The 14,604-nt window shown below is 44.7% G+C and overlaps 1 protein-coding gene across 1 annotated transcript; it reads left to right on the plus strand.

Moving 5' to 3' along the window:
• The first annotated feature begins 9,253 nt into the window (after positions 1 to 9,253).
• Positions 9,254 to 14,398, plus strand: LOC132455477 (zinc finger protein 813-like). The gene is made up of 3 exons (XM_060049339.1): positions 9,254 to 9,338; positions 11,715 to 11,733; positions 13,171 to 14,398. The coding sequence occupies exons 1-3, from the start codon at positions 9,254 to 9,256 to the stop codon at positions 14,315 to 14,317; spliced, it is 1,251 nt and encodes a 416-aa protein (XP_059905322.1). The 3' UTR covers positions 14,318 to 14,398.
• The last annotated feature ends 206 nt before the right edge of the window (positions 14,399 to 14,604 follow it).

The raw sequence follows: 14,604 nt of genomic DNA on the forward strand, positions 1-14,604 counted from the left end.
TTATTAAAGTGTTGCAGCAGCATTAGTGGCATTTGAAGGTAAACCCACTACTTCTGAATCCAATTTGACAACATAGCATGTATGACTCCTTCCCAGCAGATGTGGCGTCAATCCAACTATTGTCCTTAACTAGGGAGATGTGAAAGAAAACAAAAATCACAATATTAAAACTTGCATTTTCAATATTGGGCGACTCACTTTTGTCTTAACCGTTACTCAAAATCACAATTCTCTTCATAACCCTACCCGATTGCCCTTCACTATCTATTTAAATTGGACGACCTAATTAAACCTTTTATTCTACCCATTGCTTACATTTAATGTTCTCCATATTCTGATTCACTACTATACCAAACCCAAACCCTCTATGTTGATCTTAACTAGTTTATTCAACACTGAATTGATACATTGTTTCTATTTACTAATTAACCATATTGTTTTATCTGAAGTGTGCTTGTGTATCCCCTTGTGTACTCCATCACTCGGAGTAGGAGAGGATTCTCCCCTACCTCGGCGGCCCTGACACACACACGAGAACAGGCTCACACACACCCTTTCTTATTTTATTTTACTTATTTATTTTAGATGACATTTGTCATTGTGGATAACCTAACTTAGAAATTTGGATAACGTTTTATCATACTTATTCGGTCTAATTTTTAAGTATTGCCGATTGTTTTTTCTAAATTATAAGATCACTTTTAATAAATGTGTCTATTAACATAATTTCTAAAGGAAATATTTTATTTGTGTTGTTATCTTGGCACCTAGACCTCGTCAGGTCCAAGCACCAAAATAACATCCACCTATCCACGCAGAGTCCATGGGTTGGGTCTGCTCCTCCTTTGATGAGTCACTTTACCTTGGTGCCATTGAACCCATTGACTCCTGTGGAGTGTGGTGTGCAGACAATTTTTAACGCTAATTGCTCATGTTTTGGAGTCTAGATAATTATTCCTAAATCCTGTGATCACCATCTAACTTACTCAGGGACACATCAACACTCAGCTAGGAGAGATGGGGATCGAACCAGCAACCCTTTGGTTACTAGACAACTGCTCTACCTCCTGAGCTAAACGCACCCAGCCACCTCTCCGCTGATTTATTACCTCCGGGTCGGTCCGCATCCTCCCTTTTTGCTTTCTATACATTCCTCTCCCTTCTCCAAACACCTTCTCTCTCTGATCCAACCCGTTGTCTCACCAGTGCTCTGTGTACCAAGATGTAATGATATATACCACATGATGTTCCGACGCGATGGAGAGTCTCCAAGAACCACAGAATCACCAATCCCAGTGGTGGTTCTAGGTTTTTTCTAAAACAGTGGACATGGGTTACATTCAGGAACCAATTACAGAGTACATCCAAACGCACAAATAATCTATTAGGCACAATGCAAATTCAATCTCTTTCTCTCTGTTGTCTCTCTGTCCAGCCCCCACCTGCGGGTTTTTCCTTACTTACGTTCCTTCTCTCTAACTCTCAATCTTAATTAATCTTAAAAAGGCCATCGAAAAATATGAATCTCCCCAAAGAAAATTCTAACCGGAAAGCCTTCTCCAATCTCATCGTCACTTCTCGTTGCCAAATCCACACACTCTTCCTCTTCTCTGTCTCACTCTTCACAAATCACTTCATCTGTCATAGGAGCTGTCATAGGCATTAACTGCGTGTGTTCCGAGAATCCTAAAGTTTTGGTGAATTTTCCTGCCATGGGGAGGTGAGAGGTATAGTGTGTAAGTGGCTCCAGTGTGGGCCATCATTGGCGTGCCTCTATAATTTGTCAGAACCTGCAGTATTGGTTCCTGATCAGCTTGTTTTGTGATTGCTACAAGCTGACCCTCCCCCTGTGGATTCTCTGGGCACCCCTAGTATCCCTGACCCATATAGGGACCTGCCTGTCCCTGGTCGCTGTTACCCTGTGTTTGCTGTGGTGGAAAAGGGTTAGTTAAACAATCCTTCTTAGAATGTCCTTCCTGGTTGCACCCATAACATATTAAAGGACCTCTGCGTTGTCCTTGGGATCCTGGTTGTTGATTGTTTCTAAACTGTCCTTGGGGCCCCTTGTACTGATTCTGTCTATTTTTATTTGTGGGGTTCCCATAATTATGGATGTGTACATGTGTAACAGGTAGAGTAGGTGACAGTTGGCTCTGAGGCTGTACTGGGAGAGAAAATGCCAATCGTGGATATTGGTTTTGAAGTGCGCCCTGCTGGGCGGCTTGCGAAATTACAGCAGCTGGTTCTAAAACACCTGCCTGTCTCTTCTTATCTCTTTCCTTCCTTGTGAGATCTTCCAGCTGAAGCTGATATAGCTTCCTCTGGACCTCTTTGCTTTGTTCCTGTATTCTTTGTTTATTCTGACGATATTCATCCACTGCATGAACTAAATGGTCATTAAAATTTCTATGAGATCCTGATGTAGACAGTCCAACCACATCCTCTAGCTTGGCTTTGATTTGGCTGGGAAGTGTCTCTATCACAGAGTTTCTAAACATGACAGAGAACACCGGATGGATCTCAGGATCCTCATCCGTCTCCATGCGCCATCTGTCTACTTGGGCCTGCAGGTAGGATGCAGGGTTCTCTGTGTCACCAATGGGGAGAACTCTCATGTCTTTAGGATCCATGTGGACCGGGAACTCCCTCCTGAGTGTGGCCCACAACGCCCCTCTGTAATGATCAAGTGTAGTCTCATCATACTTTCCATCCAGTATATTCAACCCTCCATTCCTCAGTACAAACTCCATCTTGGATAACCCCAATACTCTTGCCAACAGAGCTTTCAGGTCACCCACTGCAATTAGCTTTCCCACTGTGAGCTCCTCAAATGTTCTAATCCATTTAGACGCCCCGTTAATTATGTTAGGGAGTTTAGAAATGACTTCCTCCAAGTCCTGTGAACCCCACGGTTGATAATGGACCTGTTGTCCGTTGACTAGAGTAGGATAATTTCCCGGAGAAGTTTCGGGTGCTTTTTCTTCTCTCTGTGATCTCCTTGGTCTCCCCTGTGTTTCGAGTGCCAGGGAGTCCCATAATGCTGCACTACAGCAAGGCTCCTCTGGCCCTCGAAACGCACGGAAACTCTCTTCCCCATCTCTATCACTCCTTTTTTTCTGCCTCCTCTGAGCCTTCGTTCTCTTTACTGATCTCTTTCCTCTCCTTTTCTTTCCCGGAGAAGGCCCCTCGCAAACCTGCTCATTGCCATCTTTCACATCTTCATTACTGTGCTCAACACCACTTGCCCCATCTTCGTCCTCATCTTTACTCTCACTAGAATTAATGTCAGTATTGTTACACTCTTCCCTTGCTTTCCTGATCCCCTCATAACAGTCCATGTGTATGGGTGCGCCCCTCCTCCCCTGTGTGTTACATTTATTATCTCCTTCATCTAGTGTGACTTCCCCTTTAGATTCTACGTTGTCTTTTAGCAATGGGTACAATGATACTAGTTTGTGCAGCGGCGACTCAACCGTCAGAGGCAATGGTTGAGCCTTGTTGTTATTAGCTATTATTTCTCCCGCCACTCTCTGTAATGTTCGCCATCTCTCTCCTTCCTCTAGGAACAAAGCTAAAACTAACTTTTCCCTGTCCCTCTTTGCTAAGGCCGTTTTTCCACTTCTGTTATCTATGTAATTCCTTATCACTACCTCCATGTCCCTATACATTATTGGATCAAAAGTCCCTCCTATGGGCCATATAGTGCCTGCTCCTTCTGTCCTTTCTTCCCATTTCTCAGAGATCTTTTTCATCTCACCTTTGAGCAATAGACGGTCTCTACTCAAAATCTCTACCGCCGTTGGTGCCATTTTTAATTATTACTTTATTACTTTATTTATTTTATTTATCTATTCTGAAGTACACTATTTATTAATAAAATTTATTTGAGTTTATTCTACTAGTTATTTTCTATACTTTGCTATCTCTAAGCTACAAATGTGAACTCTTCCCAAGTGCTCGTCTCCCTCCCGAAGGTTGGAATGTGGCCCCCACCCTTCACTGTTATCTTTAACACCGGCCTGCAGGCTCCTGCTCGTCCCCTGTGTGTTTGCTCGTGCACGTTCAGTTAGAGTCAGCGCGATGTGGTTTAAGTCAAAGAAGATTTACACATTTATTCAGTACTTCAACAAATTAACTATTCTCTATCCGTCTAATTTATTTATGATTATCAACTACTTTAAACAAATTTAACTATTCACTGTCCGCCTAATTTATTTATGACAGAATCAACAACAACAAAAATGAACCGGGTCGTAAAAACCTCCGAGGTAACTTAATCCTAACACGACTTAAATACAGACAATAAGCCGGTTCATACAATTTCTTTATCTTACATTAAAAAATGTCCGAATTGTTTGCAATCAATTACAAAGAAAAAGTCGACCGAGTGCCAAAAACTGGCCTTTTGATTAAAACATGAACAGTCGGATGGATAATGAATCAACCAGAATTTCAAACAAGAATGATTGCCACAAAGCACCAAGATCAGAATTAAAGACTGGCCCCACCTCCAGATCTAATATCTGCAGCTTAATTGAATCACGTTTAGGGCATTGAACCCATACAAACGATGCTTCGCACAACTAGTCTATTCCTTCAAAATAATGGCTAATCACATACACACTCGACCAGATCACGAACAAACAAGAAACTCCTCAAAATACCAACTCATGCGGTACTCCAACCAAGAAACTTATCTATTCAAAAGTGCGAGAAGCCCGTTTTCTCAAGATACCAAGACCGGAATTAGAAATCCCCCCTTTTCTGCAGTCCAACTGGTCCAAGCAAAGAATCTAAAATTCACCCGTCGGTATCCCACGGAAGCCCTTCTCAAATAAAAATGAATTCATCAACGGCAATGAATTCCAACCCAGCTTTCTGGGATACTCTCAGTCATCCAACAGGTAGGCCTACTTCAACCGACCTGCGGACCTGCACTGTCCTTCCTTCTTCCAGAAGACAGCCACAGGACTTTACAGAAACAAAGCCGTGTCGAGGCCGGGTTGTGTGTGTGTGTGTGTGTGTGTGTGTGTGTGTGTGTGTGTGTGTGTGTGTGTGTGTGTGTGTGTGTGTGTGTGTGTGTGTGTGTGTGTGTGTGTCGCTGCAGTTCAGAAGGTGAACTGCACCGAGGAGGATTCACCGCCCCCAAATGGTTCCACATGCATTTACTTTGTCGTTCAGAAAAAAATGAAGTGATGAAGTGAGGTGTTGCCATCGTTAACACCGTTGTAACTGCCATCGTTAATGCAGCAGAGAAAGATATACTTAGACATTGGTACCTAACATGTGCCTAGTCACAGTGCTACGGATCGCCTTCAAACAAGCCCTTGCCAGTGGCCGCATCTACAAACAACTGAGGCAAACCCATGATCCCGTCCCGCAACCGCCCCGCAACCGCCAACCGCCATCGGACGGTGAAGACCTCCCTGTGGATTTTAACAACTACGTGCGCCAACTTCAATGCCATGAATGGACAATGTTCGAGATTCATGAAAGACTATTCAGGAAATCATTGGATACCAAACTACTCCAAGAAAGAGCGCACTTTGCCTGCTCCGGCGATCCAGCGAAGTGGAGTAAAGTGGCATCCATCCTAACCGGAGTATTCTTCCAAAATGGAATATTCCGCACAGGAAATATCAACGGGAAGGAGTTCGGATTACCACTGCTGAAATACGCAACACGGATTCTTAAGAAATTTCCATTGAGCGATAAACATCCAGCGGAGTTGACACCGGCTTCCATTACTTCCTGGATTGAGAGACAGCTGATCTTCGTTAGAGACGTCATCCAACCATCACTCAGCAGAGGGGCAGCAGACGAACGCCACAAACGCCAAAGGAGAGTTAGCAGAGACAAACTGTCATACCTATGGCAGCACCGCAGGTCCAAAGCTATTGACATAATTGAAAATAATAGCATGTTTCCCTCCCCCCCGCCAACCGTCAATAATACTACTGACGTTTATAAGTACTATATGGCCAAATGTCAATCACCCCCGATACAAACGCTGACCCCGCCCCCTTGGTCCACAAGCTTGGAGACGGTTATCCCGGATTATTATCCATCCACTGCTAAATTCACTTTTGAAGAAGTAGATAAAGTTATTTCCCACCTGCCCAACAACAGTGCCAGTGGATACGATGGGGTGACATATGAGACCATCAAAGCCAGAAAACCCCAGTCCACCCAAATACTAACATATTTATTTAACACCTGTTTGATTAATGGAAAGGTGCCAGGATCATGGAAGGGGGCCCTCATCCATAGAATACCTAAGAAAGACAATATTCCAAGCGACCCATCCACATGGAGAGACATCTCTCTCCTTCCCACTGTCTACAAAATCTTTATGAAATGTCTGCTTGGCCGCATCCTCCCATGGCTTGTGGACACAGGCATCCTCTCACCCAAACAAAAAGCTTACATAGCCAGACAGGGTATGAACGAGCATGTGTTCTGCCTTAAAACTGGAGTCGATGATTTTAAACATGAATCATCTAAACTTTTTACTGTATTCCTAGATTTTAGAGATGCCTTTGGAACACTATCCCACAAAATTATGCTGAATGCACTGAAGGAGATCCATCTACCTCAGCCCTTTGCAGACCTCATAACGGATGTATATAAGGGATCTTTTCTGCAGGTAATCTGTGGACACCAACTCACAGAGCCCATTCCGCTCCAGGTTGGAATTAAAACAGGCTGCCCTTGGAGTGCGGTGAACTTTATCCTTGCCATTAACCAGTGGCTCAAGTGGCTCGTTCAGTGTGCACCACCTGATATCAGATCGCCAAACCCTGTTCAGGGTTACGCTGATGATGTCGAGGTGTCCTCCAGAGACGAGAGTGTCATACATAACATGCTGGCCAGAACAGATGAATTTCTTCACTGGTCAAAGCTGGAGGTGAAGCACACCAAGTGTGCAGCTCTTTATGAGCGACGCAGTGGTGGCAACCGCTGGTATAAAGCCAAATCTGACAAACCGCCCTCCTTCACAATAATGGGGCAGCCTATCAGGGTCTACTCACGCCAAGAGTCATACACCTATCTTGGCCATAACATCAACATTGCGGGTGAGTGGGGGGAGCAGGCACAGGAGCTATGTAGTGCCTATAAGAACAGAATCGATCTAATTGATTCCTCCCCACTCCCTGTAGTCATGAAACTGGACGCTATCAGAGAGGTGGCCCTTGCAAAGGTTCAACACCTCTTTGCAAACGTTCACATCCTGCAAAATGTCTTACAAGACATGAACAATAAAACAGTCCAGGCTGTCCGAAAATGGCTAGGGCTGAACTCACACTCTACCCGGGACCTCATCTTCCTCTCACGTAAAGAGGGGGGGCTGGGTGTCCCAAACGTGGAATGGGTATACACTGCTACCAGGCTGACACACCTCCTCAGCATGCTCAACAATGATGACGCTACTGTCAGAGAGCTTGCCAGAGCTTCCCTCATGCTGGACCTCAGGAAGAGGAAGGTCCCTCTGGCCAAAGCAGGCCAGGACAGCTTCTTAGGCTTTGGGAGGAAAAGCAGCGGGAAACTGGACACACAAGCTGCAGGCTTTGGAGTTCGGTCGGACTGGCCGGACCTAAATGATCTGTGCAACAGAATGTCAGTCAAACTGGAATGGACACAACACAACTCACACACAGCACCACAGGCATCTGATGCAGTTGTCACCGACCCTTCTGTAACCGCAGAGGCAACTGTATATCACAACGAGGCACAACACATACTACAGAACACAACAGCAAGGAGATTCCTTCTCAACATAAAACAAACAGAGACCAAACAACACTGGACTGGACTTAGAATGCAGGGAAAGCTAGCATGCCTAGACTTTGCCGACCACTCTGCTTCCCACTCCATGTACAAAAATGCTGCTGTTGGGGAGGACATCCTCTGTTTCACTGCCAAAGCTAGGCTGCAGGTGCTACCTACCAAATACAATCTGGCATTATGGTATCCTGCACACCACCATCCACACTGTATAATGCACTCTGGCCATCAACTTGAATCAGTTGCCCATGTTGTGAATGGCTGTACTATGTACAAAGGACTGTATATTGCACGCCATGACCGACTTGTCGATCTAATTTCCAGTAATGTTAAGGAAGTATCTCTAGAAAATGTGACCATGTACAAACATTCACGCATCATGCCGGAATGGTTTAACAGCTCTATTGATTTGTTTTGTAACATCCCAAATACCCCTGATGTTGTGTTTTTAAACAGAGACAGAAGGGAAGTGCTCTTACTTGAGATAGGCTGTGTATTTGATTTGTACATGGAAATGGCTTTCAACGATAAAATCCTTAAATACCAGCCCATTCTGGAAATTCTAAGGGACCTAGGCTACCAATGCAAGCTAATAGTGTTTATTTTTGGAAGCTTGGGGCATGTCCACAACCGTGTTTTCAGTGGGTTAAGGCTGGCTGGGCTCTCCAGCAGAAAATCTAAACAATTAGCAAAGTTCTGCTCCATATCAGCAGTGATAGGCAGCCTGGCAGTGTGGCGCAGGAGATGTTTTTTGTACCCTTGAACAATGACTTATCTTATCTCTGAAATATTTGAATCTTGTCTCTTGTAATGTGATTGGTGGATTCAAATAAAGAATTAAATGTGTCGCTGCAGTTCAGAAGGTGAACTGCACCGAGGAGGATTCACCGCCCCCAAATGGTTCCACATGCATTTACTTTGTCGTTCAGAAAAAAACTCATTCACAGCAGAGATGGTGGCAGTCTTATGGGCCTTACGATGGGTGGAGGATAATAAACAGGGGTATTCAACAATATGTAGTGATTCAGCTGCAGCTTTAATTTCAATAAAAGAAGGAAAATCCAATTCCAGACCGGATTCAATTGTGGAAATACTACAGTCTCTGTTCAGAATTTACAAGGCGGGGAGGAGGTGGGGTTTCTCTGGGTGCCGGCTCATGTGGGTGTGAAAGGGAGCGAGGAGGCGTATGAGGAGGCAAAGAAGGCGGTGAAGGAGGAAACAGTGCAAATTCATTTGCAATATGGGGCACCCGAGTACATGGAAAAAATAAACAGGGCTCTAAAAGAAAGGTGGCAAAATTCTTGGGAGAAGGAAAGGAAGGGAAGGGCGTACTTTTCAATACAGGAAAATGTAAATAAAGATAGGTGCACTTTTAGGTGCATAAGAAAAGATGATGTAGCAATCACAAGACTGAGGCTTGGACACTGTGGGCTGAGGAGTGGGCTGGCTCTGATTGGCAAACACCCAGATGGCAGGTGTGAGTGTGGAGAAAGAGAGACTGTACAACATGTACTTCTCCAGTGTGGGCGCTATTCCAGGCAACGGAGGACTCTGTACCGGAGGCTTGGATCAGCTGGGGAATCAGTTTTTAGTATGCGCACCCTTTTAAATCTGGATTCAGTGGATAAAACAAAGGAATTGATGGACTACCTTCACATCATTGGAGTATATAAAAGGATTTAAAGTTTAGGGGGAAATAACAAACAGTGGGGGGCAGTAATACGCCATAGCTGCGTCAAGGCTGCCTAAATAAAAGAAGAAGAAGAAGTTACGCCTCCTATTACAAGTTCCTCCCACTACAAGTTACGCCTCCGTCTTGCAGGACGCAGGCAGACCCTACTCTACGATCGTGTACACGTAGTTATTTCATTGAGAGACACCATGGCTCGCAAACGAGCGAAGCATAGCAGTTGCTTAGTGTTTGGATGTACAAATGAACACAATAGTCTATATTTTGTTCCTTCCTCCGAGCCGCTGAAGAACCAGTGGGTTAATTTTATTGTCTCTGGAAATGCGCGAGTCTGCGCCAAACATTTCACTGACGACTGCTTCCTCAACTTGGGCCAATACAGAGCTGGACTTGCTAAACGTCTGAGAATCAAGTCTGGATCAGTACCAACTCTCCATGGCTCAGCTACAAACCTCGAAAAGGTAAGTTAACTAACGCCATATCATTGTGTTGCTTTACTGTATATTGTTCCGTTGTTACCATTATAATATAACTTTAGCATTAGCGCTACAGCTAACAGCCAAGTTACTGTCGCTAATGCTACGGTAGATAGCATCAGTGATGTGTGTAAATACCATGGACCTATAAGAAAGGACAGCGGACTAAATCATGGCCGCTGTAGCACCCGATTTGGTTCCCCCCCAGTTCCTGTTCCCCCTTACGCTGATTTACTGATGAGCCGTGCGTAGTTGCTATGTTACCGTACGTACTTGAGGCAGAAACGCAAATCGATAACAGCTGGATGTACGGAAAGCGAAATGGGACAAACCTCACACCAGGCTGTGCGGCAGTAGTCGTCTACTAGTCTGCTACGTTGATTTTAGCGTCACAACACAACTATAACACATGCATTATTCATGAAGGTATTTGTTAGACCATTCATTGTCAATCTTTGCAAAGGAATACAATTAAAGGACAAAAAATAGGGGAAACCATCTCCATCAATAATGTATTTATTACGGCTGGACACAGATTACAAGTTTTAATCGCATCGGACGTTTGGTGAGACAACTCGCGATTAATCACTTTTATCCACTCCAATTTAAGTTGAATGAGATATCAAATTGAATGACAAATTATCATTTATACCAAATGTACTTATCAATAACTTGGCCAAGTTTTCTTGAGGGAGTTTTATTGAGTCACAATTACGGAACACTATTATAGGCATGTTTTCTCCTTCACACCTGATTCAAATCAAAGGGTTATTAGCAGATTTCTGCAGAGCTTTATGTCATGGTATTGAGTTCATGAGATGAACTATAAAATATGTAAACAAATCATGGATGTAATATCATTTCATGGAACTCATTTTAAGTATTAGGCTAATGTAATTCACTAAACATGCTTATCTTATATCTTCTTATAACTTGCACCTGGAATATATTCAATGTAATAAATTGAGTACTGATTTTACTTTGTTGTCTCTACGCGGGCCAGCTCATCAAGTGCTTACATTCAGCAGCTTCTCTCAAGGGATGTTGCCTGCCAGACAGACCACCTGGAAACACGTACTGTAGGCACACAGCTATCCTTAAAGACTTTGCAGCCCCATTTTAAAAGTGAAGGTGTGTACTTTCTACATTGAGTATTTTTTCCCTTGATGTAGTAGATTCTAGGCAGCATAGATTCTAGGCTGATGCTAGATTCTACATGCGCTAAAAAGCCTGGTCCTCTTTGAAAAAGCATCATGCCCAGCGCCCTGCTAAAAGATAAACTTGGAGTTGCAATTCAAAGATGGAATCAGTCAAGAGCACAGAAGGGTTCAAAATGTATAAATGTTAGCTGAGCAGCTTACAGGGAAGGACACGTTGTTGCTTTTTAGTGTCAAAATAGAATTATTGCGCTTGCCTCGCATGTCATGTTGTGATCAGATCACTTTGCGCTGGTGTTCGTTGAGTGAGCTTTGAGTCTAGGGAGGAGGGTGCTGGAGGAGACGTCCCTCTCCAAAACTGTGAATCTTTGTCAGCAGCTCACATTTTAAACCCTCTGTGTCAATGTTGCATACATTTAAAGAGTTTCTTTCACGTGTACAAATACACAATGCCTCCCTTTATGCAATATCTAAATGTAAATATACTTTTTCCTTTTTTTCTCCCTCTGCAGAAGACTGCGATGCCTTTGGAGACCGTAGCACTCAGCGCGGCGCCACCTCAGAGATTCTGGGTGTGGACGCCCCTGGCTCCTCCCACATGTCCAGTCGTAGCGAGGAACTGCTGGTGAGCAAAATAAAGAATTTGTTGGCATTTTTGCACTTGTAAATAGTTAGCTAATCGTGTTTTTGTCTATATTCAGATGTGAACTCATTCTTGCATGCAAGGGTCTTGAGTCAAAAAAAAAAATAGGCAGGCAAGTCATTGAAATTGCAGGGCGCGCCAAGCCACGTCCGAATCAGCTTGGCAGTGTGAAAACGCCTAATCTGTCGGTAGTGGGGATTGACAACTATTCTGTGAAAATTAAAGAATATGTCTTGGGTATGTTTCCTTCTTTATGTGGAAAGCATCAGACCCCAGACACCATTTCAATCAAGGTTGAAGAGGATATTGGTGGAGGCATGCCCGCCGTAGGTTAGTAATACACATTGCATCTATGCAAGAAAACAACCTTGATCAACTGAGAATGTACTCGAATCTGCCTTCTCAGCAGGAGCCTTAAACCCTTGACCATCCAAAGGGTGACAAGGAAAAAGCATAACCAATAATTAAATCATAAACATTGCATTCACGTGTACAAATACACAATGCCTCCCTTTATGCAAATGATGTATCAAAACAATTGATTTTTCCTTTTTTTCTCCCTCTGCAAAAGACTGCGATGCTTTTAGTGACAGTAGCACTCAGCGCAACGCCACCTCAGAGAGTCTGGGTATGGACGCCCCTGGCTCCTCCCACATGTCCAGTCAATGCAAGGAGCTGAAGATTCCGAGCGTCTACGGAAAAGGGGAGGGCCCACTGGCGGTGGACGGCCATGTCACCCTCTTCACCGCGTCAGAAGTGGAGTCCCTGAACTCGCTGTCTGCGGACCACAGCGCGGCCATGAGCCTGGAGCGCGGCGAGCGGCTGGTCTGCCACGAGGAGCTGAGTGTCCAGGTTGGAAATCATCTTCTCATTCACCATCCAAAAGAGAGGCTTCCTCTGTTACAACTCTAAAACACACCCATAGAAAGCCCACACCTTTATGATTCAGTAGATGTTTTTACACCGCCAAATATGCCCGTTTTATGCCCAACTAATCTGTCGTTAGTGGGGATTGACAACTATTCTGTGAAAATGAAAGAATATGTCTTGTGTGTGTTTCCTTCTTTATGTGGAAAGCAGCAGACCCCAGACTCCATTACAATCAAGGTTGAAGAGGATATTGGTAGAGGCATGCCCGCCGTAGGTTAGTAATACACATTGCATCTATGCAAGAAAACAACCTTTATAAACTGAGAATGTAATCGATTCTGCCTTCTCAGCAGGAGCCTTTAACCCTTAACCATCCAAAGGGCGACAAGGAAAATGCATAATCGACAAATAGAAGTTAGAAAGAATGTCAAAATATAATTCTTCCAATACACAAGTGTGTACAAAGTACATACTGTATACCTTTTGTGAAATGATTAATTAAAAACATCACTTTCTCTCTTTCTCGGTTTTCCTCTCTGAAGAAGACAATGACATCAGAGACTGCAGCACGCAGCGCGGCGCCACCTCAGAGAGTCTGCGTGTGGACGCCCCTGGCTCCTCCCACATATCAAGTCACAGCGGGGAGTTGCGCATCCTGAGCGTTTACGGACAAGGGGAGGGCTCACTGGCGGTGGACGGCCATGACACCCTTTTTGCCGCGTCAGAACTGGAGGCCTTGAGCTCGCTGTCCGCTGACCACAGCGTGGCCAAGAGCCTGAACTGCAGCGTGAGGCTGGTCCGCCACGAGGAGCTGACTGGGCATCAGGGCTGCCGCAAGGGCCGGCCCGGTATCTTGTGTGGAAAGGTTATTCCCAACAATGCCAATATGATCGTCCACATGAGGACTCACTCCGGCGAGAAGCCCTACAGGTGTGACCAATGCATGAAGTGCTTCAGTCTGAAAGGCAACCTGAATAGACACATGATGAATCACTCCGGGGAGAAGCCCTACAGGTGTGACCAATGCACAAAGCGCTTCAGTTATAGCTCCCACCTGAAGATCCACATGAGAACTCACTCCGGCGAGAAGCCCTACAAGTGTGACCAATGCACAAAGCGCTTCCGTCGGACAAACGACCTGAATATCCACATGAGGACTCACTCCGGGGAGAAGCCCTACAGGTGTGACCAATGCAAGATGCGCTTCAGACAGAAACACCACCTGAAATCCCACATGATGATTCACTCCGGCGAGAAGCCCTACAAGTGTGACCAATGCATGATGCGCTTCAGTCAGAATTACATCCTGAAGAACCACATGAGGACTCACTCCGGGGAGAAGCCCTACAAGTGTGACCAATGCACGAAGTGCTTCAGTGAGAAAGGCACCCTGAATAAACACATGAGGAGTCACTCCGGGGAGAAGCCCTACAGGTGTTACCAATGCACGTTGCGCTTCAGTCGTGTTTGCAACTTGAAGATCCATATGAGGACTCACTCCGGCGAGAAGCCATACAAGTGTGACCAATGCATGAAGGGCTTCAGTCATGGCGGTGACCTGAAGATCCACATGAGGACTCACACCGGGGAGAAGCCCTGCGTGTGTCTGCAGTGCAACGCCAGCTACAGCGACCCAAGCAATTTGCGTGTGCACATGCTCAAGCACACTTTGGCACGGGGTAGCGGGACGCTTTGATTGAGACCTCTGTCCGGTATTGGTTGAAATTACTGCTTTTAGTTTTTCTTTTCATTACGATTAAATGCTTTCCAATTTTGATTCGCTTTCTGTTTTTATTAATAAATGATGTCTGTGTTGAATAACTTATTTCTAGGACAAAGATGATTGAAGATGATCCATTTTAAAAGGTCCCTGGTTAAATGTCTAGATCTCAGTGATGCTCAGTTTAGGCCGGTCCTCCCTCTAGAATGCAGCATTATTCTAACGGGACAAAGTCAGAAGATTCCTAGCATTGGTCCCCCTTC

This window comes from Gadus macrocephalus, chromosome 4, assembly GCF_031168955.1.
Source record: "Gadus macrocephalus chromosome 4, ASM3116895v1".
Lineage (NCBI taxonomy): Eukaryota > Metazoa > Chordata > Actinopteri > Gadiformes > Gadidae > Gadus > Gadus macrocephalus.